We start from the raw sequence: 23638 nt of genomic DNA, 5'->3' as shown, positions 1-23638 counted from the left end.
GTTCGCGTTGCTTGCGTGAATATGCTGGAGGAGCAATCTTCAATGATTTGATGCGGGACAAAAAGATGATTTTGCAGGGCGAATGCGGAGGATCTACAGGGGGTCGGTAGGGGTTGCGGGCAGGGGCTGCAGGGGTCGGCAAGCAGGGGCTTGGGGGAGCGGCAGGGGCTGTCGTTGATGAGGAGCACCGACGGGAAGGTTGCCGGAGGCCAGAGACAAGGGCGGTCAGCGGGGAAAAAATAGGATTTATATGGCTCTAAAAGTTCAGAGTTTTAAAACAAAGTGCGTGATAACGTGATACATGATGAAAATAACTATATCTTTATTAAATAATATGTGGACCTATATATATGCATTACAAAACTATAATCGCGTAGTATTCAGAGTCTTAATCTATTATAAAGAGATGTTAATCTATCTCTAACATGATATCTAATAAGACTAAAACATACAAAATGGTAAAATAGTACCGTAACAAAATTCTAATTTTTCAACAAAATCCAAAATTTAGGTTGCGGGTTTGATTTCTGATAAAGTGACCGCTTGTAAGCATTTCCCGGTGACGTGTCTCCACAAGCCAGCTTTATCGCCTCCGCATTCCGGCATTAGTTTAGGTGGCAGGGATGCACCAAAGTTCCGTATCCCCTCCCGTCACGACTCTCCATTTGTCTCTTCTTGACTCATGAACAGAGTCGAAACAAAACAAAACAAAACAAAACAGCTTTTGTTTTGAAAATAATGCCGATACTTTTTCTGGTCTAGTTCCAGCTTCCCTTTCTCTCCTTCTCTCGTAAGTCTCTCTCTGTTTCCGTGCTTTAATGTAGATCTTCATTTCCTTTTTCTTTTCTTTGATTGATTCTGATCCCGTTTGGTTGGTTTATATTGGGTTTTTTCTGTTGATGCTTGATGTGGTTTTGGGTTAATTATGAGATAGTAGCTTGATTTGTGTATTAGAGCTTACTTGTTTGAGTCTTGGGGGACGTGAACTTCTTTGATTGTTAGATCATGTTTATTTTGGTCAAGTAATTGTTGTGATTTTTGAACCAAACGTGATTATGTTCTTTCTGTTTGGTGACAGAAGCAAATAGTTGCAGCTTTTGAGCTCCAGAGCTAAATTACGTCTGATAATAGTAAGTAGTATCTGTAAAGAATGAACTGTTAGCTCAGGTAGAGATGAAATTGGACATAGTGTCTTCACAGTTGAACCTTCCCATTAAAAGCCAGTCTCGTCTTTTTTTTTTTTTATGAATGTTTTTCTCGCGTGATGTGTTTGTTATCCAATATATCGTTCCATTTGCAGCTTATTGGTTTGACAATGTTTTCAAAGCAGAAAAAATGGAGGAGCAAATTGTGAAAGCAAAGCCAGCGATGTCTTTTAAGTATGACCTCTGTGAGGGAGACTCTGATAATCTAACAACTGTTGTAGCTACACTCACTCCAACTAGTCCGTGGATCAATCCTGCTGCATTGAACTTTAAGTATCGAATTGGACGAGGCCTGATGTGTGGTTAGCCACTCATCATCAGTCTGCAGATGATTATGATGAATTTCATGAGGTAGCTGTTAAGATGTTGTATCCTTTGAAGGAGGAGGACAGAGAAAAGTTTCTGTGCAAGTTTGAGAAGTTATTTTTTAGATTCCGCAGATTGTGTGGTGTTTGTTGGTTTCATGGTATCTCAGTTATTGATGGAAGGGTGAGTCCTAGGCAGATAGTTTTGCATTATTTTTAGTCACTTTTAACTGGACAGGTTCTGTTATTTTTCTGCGTCTTTCTCTTTCCTAGCATTGATATTGGTAGTACCTTGATTACTGGTCTTCTAAGTTTCTAATGTTCTGGCAGATCTGCATCGCTATGAAATTTTATGAGGGGTCAGTTGGTGATCGAGTTGCTAGGATGAAAGGTGGAAAACTTCAACTTTCTGATGTTTTAAGGTTAGCTATATACTTATAGCATATATCTTCCGATTCTTCTTTATGTAGCATATTGTTGGTGTTATTGTTCTAGAAGAAAACATATATAACTAGATAATGTGAACGTTGACAGGTATGGGATTGAGTTGGCTAAAGGAATTTCAGACTTGCATTCACTAGGGCTTCTGATGCTAAATTTGAAGCCGTCCAACATCCTTGTAGATGAACATGGCCGGGTGATCCTTGGAGATTTTGGGATCCCATTTCTACTTCTTGGGGCTTCATTGTCTAATCCAAATATGGCTTTCAGACTTGGCACTCCAAACTATATGGCTCCAGAACAGTGGGAACCGGAAGTGAGGGGTCCTATATCCTTGGAAACAGATTCATGGGGCTTTGGATGTTGCTTTGTAGAGATGTTGACTGGTAGTCAACCCTGGTTTGGGAGTTCAATTAAGGAGATATATCATTCAGTCGTGATCAAGCGAGCAAAACCGCCTGTACCAAGTGGTTTGCCTCCTGCAGTGGAGAATGTTATTATTGGATGCTTCGAGTATGATCTCCGCAATCGGCCTTCAATGGAAGCTATCATGCGTGCATTGGAAAGGTACGCACTCCTGGGTACATTAATACCACTTTCAGTAGCCAAAACCTCATCATGTTTCTACATGATGAGCAGAAATGTAATTTTACCCATTTACTTGACTATGTGTACCCATATGTGACTGTACTGTGCCTCTTGCCATACCAAACTCTTTAAAATTTCATCACTGCTCTGTTTACCTTCCTAATTTTAGTTATCTGCTAAACCACCCTTACCAGTTAGATTCTTTTATTTCTATTAAGAAACATTGCTTCATCGCTACATCACCAAGTCAGCACCCATTACATTATAATTCCATTTTTTCTTGGTACATTTGTTACGATCCAAAATCCTATATATTTTGGGTCATATCCTTAACCAAATAGGGACTAAAGAGAGTCTCCTTTTGGCTTTTGCTCTCTGCATCATAGCAAACTTATTCAGAAAAAGGATTTATAATGACTAATTATTAAATTCCTCCATTAAGCCTCAAGCTGCTTTTCATTCTTTTGTTACTGTTGCAGCTTTTAAATGGTGCTCATAGCATAAATATGTTATAGTTTCTCTTATCTGAATGAGATATTAAACTTCAGCTTTTCTTTCTGTCTAATTGTCTGCAATCAAACATGCAGCTCACAGAAAGATGTTCAAAGCGATGGAGACTGGCTTGGTTCGGAGAGCAGCATGCCGGCCGGAAGACTTAGCAGTGTCAGTTTTAGTGCGTGGCATATCGTAAAAGACAGTCTCCAGGTTGGAGACATGGTTCGCTCAAGAAAGCCAGTAAATGCATGCAAGCGTCAAGCTTTTGATGTCCCCGAAGGAATTGTAACTGGCTTGGAAAGTAATTCTGGTAATGCCCTGGTGAAAATCCCTCGAGTGCACAACCCTGTAAGAGTATCAATGTCAACACTTGAGAGAGTCACATCTGGCTTCGCTTTAGGTGATTGGGTGCGGTTGAAGGGAGAACAGCACAAGCACTCTCCTGTTGGAATTCTTCATTCTATACAACGTGATGGAACTGTTGCTGTTGGATTTATTGGGCTAGAGACTATGGAGAGTGAAGTCATCTGACATTGAAATGACTGGTGCATTTTATGTAGGAGAGTTTGTGAGGTTGAAGGCAAATGTTCTTTCTCCCAGATTTGAGTGGCCTCGTAAGGGTGGAGGTGGGGCATGGGCAACTGGAAGGATCTCAGAAGTCCTTTCGAATGGTTGTCTGGTTGTCAGGTTCCCTGGAAGGTTGGATATCGGAGATGAAGCTCGTACCTTCTTGGCAGATCCATATGAGGTAGAACTAGTGTCCTTTGATACTTGTCTTGGACTGGTCGAAAAATATCAACATGTTGAGGATTTTCACTGGGCAGTCAGGCCACTTGTCATTGCATTTGGTCTCTTTACAGCCGTGAAATTCAGCTTCTTTGTTGGACAAAAAGTAAGTGCGAGGGTGAAAGGTCGAAAAAGCACAGTACAGGACCAGAGTGGTGGAAATTCAGCTTGGCTTCCTCCAACCGTTGCAAATCTTTTCAAAGAAGGTGCTTCTGCTAGGTAGTATATTAATGCCATCAGGCCAGGTACATACTGGAAGATCATGGTGAAAACTCTCAGGTTAAACAAAATATGTGTCCATAAGGCTGCAGACCTGTAAATATTTTTAAAAGATGCAATTTGTACATACTGTTCTTTTTTTCTTTTGTACACCGGTATCTACGTGCTTTGTAATTGTAAATATCTAATTTTATGTTATATGGACATAAATGCCTTCTCTATGTGCTTTGAATCATTCACCGGGGTAGAATTTCGGTGCATCTGCGAAGTGAGTACTACTTTCTCTCCTGATATTCATACCTTCTAGATTCCAATGCTTCATCAAGACACTTGGTGAATACTATTTCTCTTGGTGATACCTTCTGGATTTTACTGTGTCTCATTGCGAAAGTCGCACTTTGTTTGCGTTCAAGTAAAATTTGAATCTCGGTTTTGGTGGAGGACGGTATTTCAAACAGCGAAACACCACTACATGCAGGTTTTAAAAGACTCGAAATGGAACTGGTGCTTCAATTCATAATTCTTTGTCACTAACCAAAACAAAACTGATGTAGATAGCCTCAACAAGCCAAGCTCACTTGATAATGTCTTCCGCCACTAAGTTGTGTTTAGCAAACGAATTGAGAGGTAGGGGTTAATATGTAAATTACGGTTTCCTTATATTCCTATTTCTTCGTGTCCATCCCCCTCAATTTTTACTCTCTCTAGAAAATCAGTTACAGCGAGTCTCCACATTTCAAGAGTCGAGAGAAGTGCGAACGCCATTGGCACACAGAAAAAAGCTTCCGAAAAAAAAGAAGAAGAAGCAGCAGCAGCGATGAAGGGGACAATGCCGTCTCAGTCCGCCGTGTAAGTAATTCCGCCACCTCTCTCTCTCTCTCTCTCTCTCTCTCTCTCTCTCTCTCTCATTTGCTTCTTGAAAATTAACCAGGGAGCTTCTGAGTTTGTGAGAATTTTTAAACCAAAAGGAAATGTGGGTTTCCAAGAACCCTAATGTGCTCTTTATCTTTTTTATAAAAGGAAAAATGGGTATGAGTGCACTTTTGTGTTCAAGAAAAGAAGGGGCCCAAGTTTGAATCTTTATGATGATTCTAGTTGGTGCAGGAAATACCCAGATGAAGATAATGAATGTGAAGTGAAAGAAGGAAATGGGGGAGTGGCAGTTGAAGGTGGTTTTCCAATTGAGGACGTTGCTGAAAGGTTTCAGTCTCAGTGCATCAGTCTTTACAAGCGAGACGTCACAAAACGAGGTAGATTTTCTCATTACTTGTGTTTAGTTTTCAGAAACTAGGAAGAAATTCATGCTCGTGATTTTAAATGCTAGCTCTGGAAGCCTTTTACTTGCTTTGAATGGGTTGTTGTTAATCTTTAATGGTCCAAATATGAAAGCCACAAGGTTACATGGTTTATAGCTTTATCATGAGTCCTTTGGGGGATTGTAGGGTGAATCATATAATTGATGTGAGTTCTAGCAGCGTTGGTTTCGATAGTATTAATGGGCGGGTGTAGAGGTTCTTTGGTAAAGAATCACAATGCGAATCAGTCTTCTCGACTAAATGATGCATTGATGCATTTTATACATTTGAATGGGGGTGCTATTTTTGCTTGGTCTTTGTTGTTGGGAAATGTAATGTTGCAAACTACCAGATATCCTTCACAAAAATGTAATGTTGCTATTTTTCTAAAACCCTTATACCATTACCCACGAATTTTATGAATTTCACAAAATTTACACGATGGCACTGGTGAAATAAATCTCTCTCTCGTTGACCCCGACCTCTGCCACACCATAAAATCCAATGACTCCGGCTCATCGCCTCATACCAAGCTTCTCCATGGGACTCCGGCTCCTCCCCACCTGATTCCGGCCCCGCCACATTGATGTTCTCTCTCTCCACCCTCTTCTGGTCGCATGCCGTGTGCTGGTTCGAAGCGTCTTTGATCTCCCCCAATAGGACATTGGGCCTCTACCAACAAATTATGTAGCTTCAACCGGCGGTTTATCTTGACCAGTCGACAGCGAACAGGCACGTAGAGAGTAGAGTCGATGTCGGAGCTCCTAAGTTCTTCGATTTGCAGATATTTTGATGAGAGAGAAAGTAGATCTAGAGTTCTCTTTCTCCTCCACCACTGATTCACAGCCGCCCCTGTGGTCTCACCTTCACCACCATGAGACTCACTGGTTCTCGACGAGTCAGACCGATCCTCCACGATGATTTGCGATATTGGAAAGCATCTCACGCGCCGCCACTGCTCAAACCCAAAGTTGCTTTGGGCACCCAAAGCCTTTCTCTGTCACGCCACAGCTCCCCCTCTCCTTGGCACAAGCCTTTCTAGGTTATTTGATTAAATTGGTTGCATGAAGTTACATTAGTAGTCACCACATTAGTCACACATGCAGTGACAGTTACTGTCACATAAGTAGTCACACCATAACTATCAATATGACTGTGTGACTAATAGTGTAACTTGTAGTGTGATTGATAGTGTAACCAACTAGTTTTCTGTGTGAGTCGTGGGACTAGTAGTGTGACTATTAGTTTACATGTTACATTACCCGTCACATTACTCGTCACACTACAAGTTACATTACCCGTCATAGAACAAAGTTAGTATGACATGTAGTTTGGCTGGTAGTGTGACTATCATTTACTTGTCACACTACCAGTTAGAATATAGTAGTCAGTGTCAGTCACAATAGTAGTCACATGTTGATAGGAGCACAAAGTGTGACGTTCTTAATGTGATTATGCCCTATTCTTACTCTTTGTTACCTCTTATTTAGTATGTTTTAGTTTCTTTTGTAAGAATAAGTGTCTAGGTAGAGATTATATCAATTATGAGTGAATTGATGATGAAATCGTGCTAAGTGTTAATAATCCTTGTTGAGATATGATTCCTTGTTCGAGTAGGATTCATCCTTTCGTATTTCTTTGTTTCTAACATACTTATTCTTATTAGGAAATACAAATCCATGTTGGAGAAGGAAAGCAATCCTAGTTCCACAAGGAAAGAGAAGAAAATACACTTAAAAGCCCAATCCATTCAAGAATCAAAATGCTGTCAATATTCGTAGTCCATCTTCGACGGGCTCCCCTGGATAGCTCCGATCGAGTTAGAAGACCTACTTTATATGGAAATAAAGGTATTTGAGTCTAGTTTCTGTAGGATTTGGAATCAAATCAATATCGTATTCCTACAGAGAGATATGACTGAATCATTGATCGGAGGTCCAGTGAACTCGGCGGAATTATCTCAGCCATTGATTTGCTTTTGATCCAAGGGCTATGAGGGAAACTTGGGACTTTGTTCCTCCTGCAAATAGAGCACAAATATATATCAGAATGTCCATAAATCCCAGCACCAAAGAATGTCAAAGAAGGCATGCAGCAAATTAAATGAGAAGAGGCAAGAAAGTCAAAGAAGGCATGCAGCAAATTTAATGAGGAGAGGTAAGAAAAATCAAACATGGCTGCAACAATTAAGACTTTTGCTGCCTCCCTAATTCAAAGGAAGAAATTTGTGCAAAAGAAATCAGCAATAAAGGAGGAAGAAGATATGTAATTAATGCAAAAGATATGCAATCCTTATAGAAATCAGAATTCTGCAGTGCAGATCATCCATCTTTGACGGGCTCCCCTGGACAGCTCAAAATGATGGAGAAAATGTACCTTATATGGATGAAAAGCCACGGAAGTCTAGTTGAAATTGCCAGTTGGAAATCATCTCAATATCTATTTTCTAGAGAAAGTTATGGCCACAACAAGGGACAAAGGTCAAATCTGCCGAATCTAGGAAACCTCAACCAATTTGGTTTCAACTTTGTGGACTTTGTGGCCATCCTCCCTTGGGTTTCTTCCTCTATATATAGCACCTCAATTCCACAGAAACACATCATCAACCTTGCTCACAAGACTTGCCAAAGCTCTGCCCAAACACTTTCATTCACCAAGCATCATTGAATCCGAATTCACCACCCTTCACCATATTTTCTGTCCAAAGCTTGGGAGCCTAGGATACCATACTCTTGAAGATCTCGTGCTACCTCTGTAAGGAACCTTGGGAGGAGAATTATAAAGTGTAACTCTTTGATCTTCATGTTAAGTTTTTGGGTTTTTATGTTCTTGTTCTTGGATGATTTATGTTTAGGTTTTGTTAAAGTTATTTTTATTCTTGTCTATGAGATATTTGTAATTTTCGAATGACATGATGAATTAAGGTTTTCGATTTTTATTCAATGATTTTAGGTTTTATGCCATGAGTTTCTGTTTATTTATGTTCTTAATACATTTTCGGTGTGTTCTTATATTGCATGTGTGATTAAGACAAGTAGTTGATGTCGCATATGTTAATCATTCAAAGTTAAAAACAATTTTGATACAAGTAGTTGATTAATTGTTTGTCCCCTTTGTGTTCCTCCACCGATTATGATCTTAAGTTCGACATTGGATAAGTGCTTTAAACATATTGATTTCTCTTTGTGATACGTAATTGCATGATGAATTGGTATGTTAGATTTCGTAGCAAGACAAGTAGTTGAGCTCAATAATATCTATGTATTAGGAACCAAGTAGGAACTTGATGCATGATCGAATTTAAGATGAACTATGATACTTACGGCATGAACAAGATTGAGAGTAGATTTTGTTACCTTTGTTCTTATGTTATTTGTTTGGTAATTTCTTATGTGTTGGTTGGTTGATCACATGTATATATTAGTTTAGGTTTATTTTATGTTTGATCCGAAATATATCTCAAATCTTTTAAACTCTTATGAATTCGTTGTTAAATGTTTGTGATTCTTTACCCTGGTTGGATCCCCGGTTTGTGAACGATACCCTCTTGCTTTATACTACTAACGATGCTTACAGGGTTAATATTGATCTCGAGTAATCGAACCGACCAAATGGCGCCGTTGCCGGGGATCCATCGTTATGGATCCCAATATTTTAATTTCGAATTCACTGTTCATATTGTAAATTTGTATATGTTTTTCTTACTTTGTTCTAATATATACTAATTTTATCTTAGGTTGTTATTTTTTTTGATTAATGAATGATTGTTGTAGGTTGTAAATCGAACGGAATAGGTAAAGTCCCTTTTGTTAATATTAGCCTCAACCCCTCATGTTTTCTTCCAAAGTTTTTGCATGAGGTTGAGGGCGGCTTTTATTAACACTTGGAGAATTGTCTAACACCCAAGTTTAAGTCCAGCTGAGTAAGAGGCATGCTCTTTTATTACCCTGGTGCATGGGACCAAAATTGGATCTCAGAGAACTATTGACTGACATACATCTCGGTGATGGAGTCGATAGGGAGTTCGCTCTCCGTAGTTCAACAAATGAGTCCTACCATGTTGACTATCTCTAATTGAGCTATACGGTCTTCTGAAACAAAGACTTGATCTTGTGTCTAGACATTCATACTTAGGCCGCACGTCCACCTCGGTTTACAACTTAGAATCAGTCGTTCATTCAATCATTGAAATAGCAAAAAGAACTTGTGAATTGTGTGAACTTTGTAAACTTAAAGAACTAACTTGTGAATCCTTATCTTATTTTGTTGTAACATATAATAATTATAATTGTGTGTACTTTCTTAGGTTTTTAAGTTGAGAAATTAAAACGAACTTAGACATAAGATTTGACAATTTGTTGGATTAGTTGTTAAGCTAGTTTTTTTCCCTTAACATGTGCTTATTATAATTTAATGACTTTTGACATGTGTGTGACTTGTATATATCAATGACTTCCTAATTGTTATTCTCTAACTTTTGCATTGCATCTTCATTATTTATTCTAATTGCATTCATTTTGCATCTCGTTCATGTTGCATTTTAAATTCCACAGAATATCATATGCAGGAGGAACAAAGTCTCTTAAGGACCACGTGTCCTATGTTATGTTCGGTAGGTTCCCACTTTAACTAATGATTTTAATTAAGATTCTACAGGTTTATAGTGAAGTGACCAACAATGAGCTCGAGAATATACTACAAGGTTGGACAACAAAATGGCGGAAGAGAAACCCCATAATATGTCACCTACAAAATGATTGAAAGGAAAACTCAGTCTAAGCTATTAGACTTTAAACTTAAGCGCTTGTTGGGAGGCAACCCAATATGTTTTCTTTTATATTTATTATTTTCTTTGGTTATTGTTTTATTGTTTTTTTTTCTTTTTGATTTGTTTTGTGCGTGTGTAGGTTAGTTTTCGAGAAAACGTGAAGAGGAGCAAAACATTTTCGTTCAACAGAATCTGGCAGAAACAGTCCGTCGACTTCGGCATACTGTATCTCCCAGCTCATAGGGCGTTGGAAGATGTGCTTTATATGGAAACAAAGGTCTTTGAGTCTAGTTTCTGTAGCTTTTTACAAAACTGGATTTAGAGGTCTACATCATTCCCAGTTGCAATTTGAAGGCAGCAAGGTTGTGTTAGAAATTCAGAACTCGTGCAGTTGCAGTCCGGAAACAGCAAAACAGCGAGCACTTTCGGCCTAACTGGGCAGTTGTGCCATATATAGATTGAAAGCTTGTTGTGTTATCTTCAACTTTTATTCAGGCCACGTTTCCATTCCAGCTGTTTAAATTAATGGAATTCAGGTACAAAGAGGTAAAGGTCATTCCAGTTTTTGATTCTATGAACTTGTTTTACGTGACAAATTTGCAGGGGCATAACTTTCTCCTCATTTGGAGTTAGCGAACGTACTTTATATACTTGGAAAGCTAGAAATATCAGCTTTCAATTCCCACTGTTGTCCTACTGATCGAAGATTATTTTCAAACGTTATGAAGCATGGAATGCAAGCTGTTGAACCGTGTCATGGGGGAGCATTTCTCATCTTTTTCTCCTGTTTTTATTTTTGTGTCTTTGTTTCCTTCCACTATGAGTCTTTCATTGCATTATTTATTTTGACATTCATTGAGGACAATGCATGATTCGAGTGTGGGGGAAGGTTTACATGTTAAAATCATAAAATTAAAAAAAAAAGTTTTTTTGAATTTGTTTTTTTTGTTTTGTTTTTGTTTTTTATTTGAGTCTTAGGTATGCCTTTAACTGTCTAGGATGAGTTGATCTTTGAATGATTGGTTGAAAGATGATCACAAGATTGGAAATTGAACTTAATAGCAATTTGATGGTTAATCAATGTGTAGATTTTGTACGAACATGTAGTAGATGAGGATTTTGAAACTTAGGTACAAAATGAACATGTTCCTTACTTGTTTGAATTCATGTAACCTATGTGAGTTTCGAGCCATATATGTGCCTTTGTTTGGAGAGTTTAATCTATCGTTTCTTGGCTATATAACCTCATTACATCTATTTTGATCAATTCATATGCCATAGAATTGCAATGAACTAGAGAATGCTAGAACTTACTTTGTGAAACTTTCAAAACTTTTATCATAATATACTCTGATTTTGAAAAGGATTGTTGGATCTTTTTAGGATTCCACCACTTAAACCAAAAAGTCGTATGCCTTATTTGTACCCTGCTTGGGACACCTTAGTATTAACCCATTTGAGCCTACGTTAAACCTTTTATTCATCACCAACATGTTAATATCCTTGCTTAGTATAGTTATATCTCTACCTTGTTCTCGAGGCTTGGCAGAGCTAATATTTGATGTTAATATGGAGTGATGATTCGATTCAAGTGTGGGGTTATGCTATGTATTTATTTGTGCCGTATGAAAATGGTGAAAAGAAAAAAATGAAAGATGCCGTGTGAGAAAAAGAAAAGAAAAAGATATATACACGGTTAGAAAAAAAAAAGATAGAAAAAGAAAGAGAAGTAAGAAGTTACGGCATAGCTATGTTCTGTTGTGAATTTGGAGTTGTGATGTATTTGTTGAAGGCTCAATAATGTTGTACTTTAGCCTTTGTCCATTTTCACAATGTTTAGAGTGAAGATTGGGTTCAACATGATGAAAATTGGCCCTTGTTTTATGAAGTATGGCGACATAAGGTGGATGATTATTGCTCTGCTAAGTCTTAAGGATGACCTTTGTGATTCCTTTTCCCTGAAAAATGATATCCTTACCGAGCCTAAGCCTACCTTTTATAAAGATCCGCATGATTCTTAAAATGAGTAGCTCTTGATCTGTGGAGTTTGTTTCATGAGTAAGCATATGGTTTTGGTTCATTTGTGCATATGATTGGTATCTTTCATGAGGTTTTCGAATTCACTATGTGTTCTTAACTCTTATGTGTGAAAAGCTTTTAAGCATATGCCATGTTCTTGAGAGAAAAGATTCGGAGTGCATATCCCTTGTGAGTTGAATTTGAACTTATTTTGAACATGTCGAGCTTAATATCACCTATGTTTTCTGCATTGTCTTACTTGTTTTGCGAGATCTCATGTTTATTAACCATTGAATTCATTCTATCTATTTCGATTAAGTGTTATTCTTGATGCTATGAGTTTGAAGATCTTTGAGACAAAATGTTGAAGGCATTATAGTTGAGTCATTAGTTTAGTTGTTTTGATTTTTGTTTTATGTTTTTGTTTCCCTTTTCTAGTTTTTGCTAAGGGACTAGCAAAGCTTAAGTGTGGGGTTGTTGATAGGAGCACAAAGTGTGACGTTCTTAATGTGATTATGCCCTATTCTTACTCTTTGTTACCTCTTATTTAGTATGTTTTAGTTTCTTTTGTAAGAATAAGTGTCTAGGTAGAGATTATATCAATTATGAGTGAATTGATGATGAAATCGTGCTAAGTGTTAATAATCCTTGTTGAGATATGATTCCTTGTTCGAGTAGGATTCATCCTTTCGTATTTCTTTGTTTCTAACATACTTATTCTTATTAGGAAATACAAATCCATGTTGGAGAAGGAAAGCAATCCTAGTTCCACAAGGAAAGAGAAGAAAATACACTTAAAAGCCCAATCCATTCAAGAATCAAAATGCTGTCAATATTCGTAGTCCATCTTCGACGGGCTCCCCTGGATAGCTCCGATCGAGTTAGAAGACCTACTTTATATGGAAATAAAGGTATTTGAGTCTAGTTTCTGTAGGATTTGGAATCAAATCAATATCGTATTCCTACAGAGAGATATGACTGAATCATTGATCGGAGGTCCAGTGAACTCGGCGGAATTATCTCAGCCATTGATTTGCTTTTGATCCAAGGGCTATGAGGGAAACTTGGGACTTTGTTCCTCCTGCAAATAGAGCACAAATATATATCAGAATGTCCATAAATCCCAGCACCAAAGAATGTCAAAGAAGGCATGCAGCAAATTAAATGAGAAGAGGCAAGAAAGTCAAAGAAGGCATGCAGCAAATTTAATGAGGAGAGGTAAGAAAAATCAAACATGGCTGCAACAATTAAGACTTTTGCTGCCTCCCTAATTCAAAGGAAGAAATTTGTGCAAAAGAAATCAGCAATAAAGGAGGAAGAAGATATGTAATTAATGCAAAAGATATGCAATCCTTATAGAAATCAGAATTCTGCAGTGCAGATCATCCATCTTTGACGGGTTCCCCTGGACAGCTCAAAATGATGGAGAAAATGTACCTTATATGGATGAAAAGCCACGGAAGTCTAGTTGAAATTGCCAGTTGGAATCATCTCAATATCTATTTTCTAGAGAAAGTTATGGCCACAACAAGGGACAAAGGTCAAATCTGCCGAATCTAGGAAACCTCAACCAATTTGGTTTCAACTTTGTGGACTTTGTGGCCATCCTCCCTTGGGTTTCTTCCTCTATATATAGCACCTCAATTCCACAGAAACACATCATCAACCTTGCTCACAAGACTTGCCAAAGCTCTGCCCAAACACTTTCATTCACCAAGCATCATTGAATCCGAATTCACCACCCTTCACCATATTTTCTGTCCAAAGCTTGGGAGCCTAGGATACCATACTCTTGAAGATCTCGTGCTACCTCTGTAAGGAACCTTGGGAGGAGAATTATAAAGTGTAACTCTTTGATCTTCATGTTAAGTTTTTGGGTTTTTATGTTCTTGTTCTTGGATGATTTATGTTTAGGTTTTGTTAAAGTTATTTTTATTCTTGTCTATGAGATATTTGTAATTTTCGAATGACATGATGAATTAAGGTTTTCGATTTTTATTCAATGATTTTAGGTTTTATGCCATGAGTTTCTGTTTATTTATGTTCTTAATACATTTTCGGTGTGTTCTTATATTGCATGTGTGATTAAGACAAGTAGTTGATGTCGCATATGTTAATCATTCAAAGTTAAAAACAATTTTGATACAAGTAGTTGATTAATTGTTTGTCCCCTTTGTGTTCCTCCACCGATTATGATCTTAAGTTCGACATTGGATAAGTGCTTTAAACATATTGATTTCTCTTTGTGATACGTAATTGCATGATGAATTGGTATGTTAGATTTCGTAGCAAGACAAGTAGTTGAGCTCAATAATATCTATGTATTAGGAACCAAGTAGGAACTTGATGCATGATCGAATTTAAGATGAACTATGATACTTACGGCATGAACAAGATTGAGAGTAGATTTTGTTACCTTTGTTCTTATGTTATTTGTTTGGTAATTTCTTATGTGTTGGTTGGTTGATCACATGTATATATTAGTTTAGGTTTATTTTATGTTTGATCCGAAATATATCTCAAATCTTTTAAACTCTTATGAATTCGTTGTTAAATGTTTGTGATTCTTTACCCTGGTTGGATCCCCGGTTTGTGAACGATACCCTCTTGCTTTATACTACTAACGATGCTTACAGGGTTAATATTGATCTCGAGTAATCGAACCGATCACATGTGCAATTCAATCTTAACAACGGTTACAAAAGTTGTGTAACTATTGGTGTGACGCCTAGTGTGACTACCGATGATTCCTAGTGTAACTACAAGTGTGGCTACTAGTGTGACAATGTCAGAATCGATATGTGGATCATATAGTTGATTTGAGAAATTCAAGATCACATAACAACATACAAAAGTTTGTTAATTCTACTCATTCTTTTTTATATATATATTTTCTTATTACAACATAATCACACTACTAAATACACGGGTAGTCACATTACTAAATACACAAGTAATCACACTACCAAATATAGTGATAGTCACTGTGTCGTTATTTTAACAACCAGTGTGACTACAATTATGACTGATGGTGTGACTACAAGTGTGACAAGGGTTCATTAATTCTACCAGTGTGACAACCGTGACTGGTGGTGTAATTGCAAGTGAGACAAATGTTCGTTAATTCTACTCATTCTTTTCTTCTTCATTTTTTTTTCACATTTTCTTGTCACAATATAGTCACACTACCAGAAACACAAGTCGTCACACTACCAGATACAATTACAGTCACAATGTTGATATTGTAGCTACCAGTGTGACACCTAGTGTGATGGTGGTGTGACATGCCAAGAGAAATTTGTAAATCTATGAATTATGTTAAAATTCAAATAAGATTGGTATGAATGTGTTAAGAATCAAGAGAATAGTTAGATTTATGGAGCCTTTGGCTCCAGTTTCACCGGAAAAGCTTGGAGCACCGCCATGGATGGTAGCAGTCCCTTGCGAGGGTTTCTATGTCTTGTACGATGATCGGTTCGGAGTGGGTATGACATCAAATGAAAGAGGAAAGATAAATCTTTCTAATGGTACCAACCACGCTCAAATTCATCGTCAGACAATAAAGTTATAGCTGAAATAGAAGAAGAAACAAAGTGAGAAAATATAAAATAATCTGGAAAATATTAAAAAATGATTTTTTTTCTCTAATTTTGTTTGAAGTTTGTTCACCTTTTTGTAATTTCTAATTAAATGTGATGATCATCTTATAATTTGATTTGATTTATGCATTTTCCGTCAAGAACTCCAACACTAATTGAAAAAAAAACCTAGCAGGCACCGTCGTTGGTCGCGTGGAGGCAACTGTGTGCCGCAGTGTATCGTAGCATCATGCTACAAGGTAACATCATCGTGTGGAACTGCAGAGGAGCCTCCAACACTGAAACTCAGAGGGCTCTCCTTACCCTTATTCAAGCTAAGCGGCCATGTTTGATTTTCCTGGCTGAAACCCTAGCCTCTAAGGAGGTTATTCGATATTACATTGGTTTTAAGGATTTCCTTGTCAAGACGACGGCTGCTCCTGTATAAGGAGCAAGGTACTGCCCAAATAAAGATAAAGAGAGGGGTTCCCACTCTATCGCCCATCAATCGAATCAGTACTAGTCAAAGAAATGGAAACAGAGGATCTTGAAGACTATTCAAAATTCAGAAGTTCTCCATTTCTAAGTTTCTAAGGTCGTAGCTTTCAGGTTTTGCCATATTTTATCATCTCATAAATATAAGTCAACGAGATCTACCCCCTCTTTCCTTGTCTGATTCTTTGGTATTCTACGCGCATTCTTACGTGAACCAATACGTCCTTTTTATTATTATTATTTTCATATTTCTGCTTTGGAAAATTCTCAGGGACTGGTTGCTTTGGAATAGTGAGACTCATGTTCACCCACGTTCAATTTCAGCACATCACATTGACGTAGAAATTTGTATCCCAGGAGAACATGATATTTGGAGATTTACAGGGATCTATGGTTATGCTAATAGAGGGGACAGAGTTAGAACATGGAATTTAATTCGTGCCCTTGCTGAGGAGGATTGTACGCTCCCATGGCTTATGGCAGGTGACTTTAATGAGATTTTGTCAAATGCAGATAAGTCTGGGGGATCTCGGCGTGCTCCAGGGCCTGTGCATGACTTTCTTACAACCATGACTGACGCAGGACTCATTGATATGGGTTTTGTGGGCAGCATATTTACGTGGAGTAATAAGTTTACGAAGGAACGACTTGATCGCAGTTTTCAATCTGCACTGTGGCATATGTGTTTCCCTTTTAGTAGAGTGATTATGCTTGACCCCTCTGAATCAGACCATTGCCCTTTGTGTATTGAGGTCAGTCCAGAGACAAGAGTAGGACATCGTAAGGAAAAACTTTTTCGTTTTGAGGAGATATGGCATGAGAACCCTGAGTGTGGTGAAATCATCAAGCAAGAATGGGATAAGCTGCATGATGGCAATGGTATGGTTCAGCTTGCTCGAAAAATCCAGGGTACAAGTGCCAAACTCACTGCGTGGAATGAAAGTGTTTTCAAACGGCCAAGTATTGAGATAAAGGAGATTCAGAGGAAACTCAGTGACATTATGAAACTTCCTTACTCTACGGAGGAGTACGGAATTCAGCGTGATTTGCATGTTAAGCTTAGTCAGTGGTTAACTCAGGAGGAGAAATACTGGAGACAACGCTCTCGAGTGTTATGGTTGAAGGAGGGTGATCGTAACTCTGCCTTTCATCGAAAAGCTAGTAATCGTAGAAGTCGAAATACTATCAAGGGGCTCATGAATGAGCAAGATGAGTGGTGCACGGAGCCAGCAGATATTAAGGAATTAGCTATGAAGTATTTCACTTCAGTGTTTTCCTCTGAAAGTAGAAATTGTGATGCCATTGAGCAAGTTATTGCTGCTACCCCGAGTAAAGTTTCTCAAGACATGAATGAGGATCTGATGAAGCTCTACACTGACGAAGAGATTAGAACGGCCCTATTTCAAATGCATCCTTCTAAGAATCCAGGACCGGATGGCATGTCACCTTTCTTCTTCCAAAATATTGGGATATTATTAAGCTTGATGTGTGTCGCGCAGTGAGGGATTTTCTTCAATATGGCAAGACATGGGAGGCGGAAAATCATACTTTCTTATGGTCTCATTCCCAAAATAAAAGATCCTAAGCATACTTCCCACTTTCGTCCACTTGCCTTGTGTAATGTTATTTGTCGCATTAGCTCTAAAGTGAAAGCAAATTGAAGGTTGTTTATCTTATGTTATCTCTCCTCTGCAAAGTGCGTATGTCCCTGGACGATTGACCTCTGATAATACACTGGTGGCTACAGAAGTTGCTCACTTTATGTATAAGCTTAAGTCAACAACAACAGGTTTCTTCTCTCTCAAGCTTGACATTAGTGAAGCTTATGATGGACTTGAATGGCCATATATCTATGCTATCTTTCAGAAGTTGGGTTTCACGGAGGCCTGGATTCAAATGGTTATGCGATGTATCTCCACGGTTTCTTATTCCATTCTGATTCAAGGTAACCCAACTGATCCTATAGTGCCTTCCAGAGGTATCCGACATGGAGATCCTCTCTCTCCATACATCTTTATTTTATGTGCCGAGGGTCATTCTACGCTTACAGTCAGGCAGTTCAGAATGGAACAGTATAAGGTTTATGAAGGTACATATATTGGTCTCCATATAGTTGATGAAGATCCAAAAATGTGGAGGACAAGTCATGAAGATTTGATATGCAAAAGGAGAATTGAAGTTGTTTCCTAATTGGACTAGGAAAAGATTATGGTTTGTTTTTCCTACCAAATAAGTCTCCACCGATTTGATTATGGGTAGATTGATATATATTTGGGAATATATATTTAGTTAAATGATGTTTGGGAATTGTTATAGAAAATGATTCAAAATAAAAGGTGTATTCCATATTCATATGGATTTTTTTCCTTTTCTATGTGAGATGTATTAGGAAGGGAAGTTAGGTTTAATTCTTAGGGTTAGGGAATACATGTGGCTGCTATATATATGATGTATATAGGCAGTAGGTTGGGTGGCCTCTAGGAGATACACGAACAAGAAAAAAGAGAGGAGAAAGAAGGTGAAACCAAAGAGAAGAAAATTCACAAAAATGAGAGCTTAGTGCTAGGAGATCTGTGTGACTCCATTGAAGACCTTAGTGGCAACATCAACATCAACGTGCTAGGTTGATCATCCGTATGTCTACAACGATTTTAGTGAGGTTGTATCAACACTTGAAGCAACAGTCTTAGTGAGGTTGTTTCAATACTTGATTGTGATTATCAAGTAAGAAGTATTTTTACTTTTGAGAATAACATTATTATTGATTAAGGTGTAATCATTGTAATATCGTTTATTCAATAGAAAAGTAAAATTCTTCTACATATTCCGCTGCTATTACTTGTTATTGTTCTATCTTGTATTTTCAATTGGTACCAAAGCATGTCACTAGACGTACTTAGTGAGATCTGTGGGATTAAAGATGGAACGTCAAGGATTGAATCAACCACTCATGCTCTACAGTATGGATTTCGCTCAATGGAAGCTTCAAATGAGATCCTTTATATATGGTATTGATTTTCATGCATGGAGAAGCGTTGAACGTGGATGGAAACCTCAAATGAAAGATGTTAATTCAAAAGGTACTGAGGGGACATCCACTGGTGAATTAAAAGATGAAGATGAGTGGACTGAAAAAGAGATTAAGGCTAGTGAAGGAAATCACAAGGCTCTTAATGCTCTATATGCGTCAATGAAAGGAAAATAGTTCAGAATTGCGTTACAGCCAAACAGGTTTGTGATAAACTTTGTGTTTTAAATGAAGGTAATGATATTGTAAAAGAACAAAGATTACAACAATATTATTCTGAAATCGATGCTTTAAAAATGAGAGATGATGAAACTATTGATGATTTTTATAGTCGTTTTACTGATCTCTCTAGTTTATGTGAAAGCCTTGGAAGACCGTTACAAGAATCTGATATTGTAAGAAAAATATTACGGTCTCTTCCAAAGTCTTACAGGATGAAAAAGACAACAATTCAAGAACAATATAATCTCAACACATATTCTGTGGACTTGTTGATTGGAAACCTGAAGGCTTGGGAGATGGAGCTTGAAGAGGATGAAAGACCGAAAGGTATGAATTCTAAAAATATTGCTTTAAGTGTTACAAAAAATCCTAAATCAAGCTATGAGGAAGCTGAAAATAATGAACAGTTGATTTTGGAATTTGAGAAATTTTTGAGTCAGAGAAAGTCAAATTCAAATGAACAAAATAATCAGAATTCTAGGAGGAATTTTAATAGAAATAATAGGCGTTTTGAGAAACGTAAAGATAATTACTCACAAAAGAAGTATGAGTATGGAAATAGTAGTAATAATAATAAGAAGTGTTATACTTGTGGTGGCATTGGCCACGTTGCTACTAACTGTGGAAATAAGAAATTTGATTCAGGTAATAAGGCTTACAAGTCCTCTTGGAGTGATGATGATGATAGTTACCTAAAAAGGGACAAAATTTTTGCTCTTGTGTCTTCTTTCTCTTTAGATTATGCAGGTTCAAAAACTGAGCATGAAGAGGATCAAGAAGAAGATGGAGAAAACAGCTATGAGGATAATGAGATGTTTGAATATCAAGCAAAAGTTATCAAGGCTGCTGAGAAAATTTCAGAAAAGAATATTCTATTAAAGCAACAAGTGGAGAAGCTGGAAGGTGAAAAAATGGAATGGGAAGTGGAGAAACTGAACCTAAGAAAGAAAAGTGACAATGGTGATCATGTGCTTGAAAGAAAATGGCTTCTAGCAAAGATTCAAATGCTCCAGGATGAGGTAATCGAAAAAGACAATCTAATTGATTTATTAAACTCTAAACTTAGCAAGTTGCAGAATTTGCTTGATGGAACAGATAACAAGGTTGGAAAATTTCAAAATAGTTCGAAATCGTTATCTGACATTTTGAGTTCAGGGAAGAGCTACAATGATAGAACCGGACTTGGATATACTGGTAAGTCTAGCTCAAATAGAAATTTTAATTTCTCTACTAACTTTGTTCGGGAACAAACAGGTTCAAAGGCAAGTGACACATATATTGGAGAACATGAAAAAACTGAGAATATTCAGACTTCTTTCAATTCAAAAGTGATCAAGTCGAATGACATATATGAGAAAGATATTAAAGATATTCGAAGTAAGTTGGAACAACATGGTCAGTTTTTACGTGATATTTCTCACTTTGTTGGTTTATCTAAATCTTATAAAGAAACTAAGCATGATGTGAAAAAGACTCAGAGATATCCAGGTAAGAAAGTCTGGAGGAAAAAAGAAGACCAAAGTCACATAGAAGCTTATTGTAATCTATGTTGTATTGATATAGATTATGAATCTGATGATAAAGAAACTAGAACTGTAATTGACTCTATAAATGTAACTGCTGATCATTATGTGGATTAGTCTGAATTATCTGATGATGGGTTACCAAGAACTAATAATACAAATGTGCAGTCACAGGGAGGATCAAGAGAAGTTGATAAAAGTTTACAACCTGCAACAAAATTTTGTACAGTTTTTAAACAGGTTCAAAAAGATCATTCAACTAGAGATGTCATTGGAGAAGGCGTTCGGACCAGAGGAATGACAATGGAAATTGCGTCACACAAAGGAGAAAACACAGAAAGTTTCGACACTGAAAATGTGGAAATTAACAAAGCTCTAGTAAGTTTTATTAAAGAGAAAGTTAAAGGAACTAATGTTGAAATTATAGGTTATTCTGATGCTGATTGGAGAGGTAATCTACAAGATCGGAAAAGTACTAGTGGTGGTTGTGTATTCGTTGGTAAGAATTTAGTTGCATGACATAGTTAGAAACAAATCTGCACTCATTGTCTATAACAGAAGTTGAATATGTTGATCCATGTAGTTGTTGTACACAAATGCTTTGGTTGAAAAATATGCTTAAGGATTATGGTATTCCGTAAGGAAAGTTTGTTGTATTATGTGATAATACAAGTGCTATTAATATTTTCAAAAATCATGTTCAACATACTAGGACTAAACACATTGATATACGTTATCATTTCATTCGCGAACTTGTTGATAAGAATATTCTATCATTAGAATTTGTTTCTACCAATTATCAATGGGCAGATTTGTTCACCAAACCACTGGATATAGAACACTTTCTGACCTTACGTAATGCCATTGGCATTTGCTCTCAATATTGACAAATAACAGCCTCTGTGAGTACCTATGTCAAGGTAATTGTTCCTTGTCCTTGATCTTATCTTACTATAGATGAGTTACTACATTTTACCTGTTAGTTCTTTAGGGCTCTTGACATTGATACTTTGGATCTCTCATCCAGTGTTCTCGGATATTATTTATGATCATTAGCCTTTATGTTTGATTCTCACGTACACATACTTCATAGTGGTGGACATATCTGAGTTGAGTCACCTAATCAGGAGCCGGTGTAGTTGAATACATGTTATAGATTATGACTGCATGAAAAAAAAATGTGTAAGGAATTTGTGCATGCAGTCTTAGGCCAGGCTAGTTCTACATCTCAAGGAGTTGACTAACTACTCGACTCCTAGAGGAATGGACTGGTTTGGTCTCCCCAGAGGATATGATACTCTTAGGCCAGGCTAGCTCTCCTCTCCAGGGATTGACTAACTACTCGATACCTGTTGGAATGGGCTGGCGTGGTCTCCACAGTGGCAAAAAAAATGTCTCAGCAATGTACTGAGCTTATATTATCAAAATAAGAAAAATATGAATTATGTTGTTATAAGGTGATTATATGGAGAGATAGGGGGGAGCGTCGTTTAAGTTGGCTTGCGCATTTAATCACTCCTCTATTTCATTCCCATTATGAAGTATATTCAAATGCACATCACATTTACTATTGGCTAATGATCATGGATATTACTCGAGGATGCTTGTTTGTGTGGTTGATAAAGTGTATTGTCTTGCTCAACAAGAATGTTCAGGTCATTGTATTAACGCTTACTATGGTTGTATGATATGCTTGGACATGTTTGTGTTACTGTGTCATTGTGGTCTCTGTCCTGCCCCTACAAGTAGTGTTGAGAGCTAAGTGCATGTAAGGTCCTAAAGTGGTTTCTATCCTTAAAGTTGTCTGCTTATTAGTATTGTGTAGTTTCAAATTCTTCATGTGCAAAAATTCTTGATCTATTCGAGTGTAGTAATAGGTGTTGGGTTCTAGCTTATCCTTGTTTTGCATACACAGGTCTATTTGAAAAATCATGTATTGTGTGTCATACTTTTTGCGTGAGTTTTAATTGGCTGCATGCATGAGTTTGTGGTAATTATGATTATCATTATATATTTTCTCTAGATTATTTGTAACCATGCAGTGCTATTTGTTAGAAGGATTCTCCGGGAAATATTCTCATCATATTCATCATATGCATGCTTATCTATATGGAAGGATATCATCCAATATGTCATGTTTATTTCGAGAGAACCATATGGTGCACCTTATTTCCTTTTCGGTAATATATATATATATATATATATATATATATTTTTTTTTTATTTTTTTTCATTCATTGCACAGTTCCTTACAGCTTGAGATCTTCATGTTTTCTTCCCTTATGTGTTACATTTCCTACCCCTTTTTGGACTCTCTTGTATGTATATCTTTTAGTCAAGGAAATAAAACCTGAAGCTTATATTGCTATCTCTTTTGTTCTCCTTATAGTGTGTTAAGTGTGCAGTCCTTTATCATGAGTGGAGCAAGGAGCACTCGTCATGAGATAGAAGAGGATGATGTTCAGATTAGTTTCTCCTCCTTTGGCTTCATCAATTTAGGGGGAGAATCAAATCCCTACGACATTAGTGTTTATGTTTAAAGTTTGTTTATCGAAAAAAAAATTGTACTTACATTGTTCATGGTAGTTTTGTAGGTACTTGATGGTGAAAGTTGCATGGAAGGCCAAATGGGGAGATTGAAGGTACATATATTGGCCTCCATATAGTTGAT

General features: G+C 37.2%; 1 protein-coding gene and 1 pseudogene across 1 annotated transcript; both read left to right on the top strand.

Annotated features, from left to right (window-relative positions):
- The first annotated feature begins 770 nt into the window (after nucleotides 1-770).
- On the top strand, nucleotides 771-4186 carry LOC126798651 (E3 ubiquitin-protein ligase KEG-like; annotated as a pseudogene).
- A 15332-nt stretch (nucleotides 4187-19518) lies between these two features.
- On the top strand, nucleotides 19519-21486 carry LOC126797084 (uncharacterized). Its single transcript, XM_050523767.1, has 4 exons — nucleotides 19519-20638; nucleotides 20699-20932; nucleotides 21008-21039; nucleotides 21085-21486. Exons 1-4 carry the CDS (start codon nucleotides 19519-19521, stop codon nucleotides 21484-21486), a joined length of 1788 nt encoding a protein of 595 aa, XP_050379724.1.
- The last annotated feature ends 2152 nt before the right edge of the window (nucleotides 21487-23638 follow it).

The sequence above is a fragment of the Argentina anserina genome, chromosome 6, assembly GCF_933775445.1.
Source record: "Argentina anserina chromosome 6, drPotAnse1.1, whole genome shotgun sequence".
In the NCBI taxonomy this organism is placed as follows: domain Eukaryota; kingdom Viridiplantae; phylum Streptophyta; class Magnoliopsida; order Rosales; family Rosaceae; genus Argentina; species Argentina anserina.
Note: the sequence above shows the minus strand (reverse complement) of the source record. Positions and strands in the feature narration are given on the sequence as shown.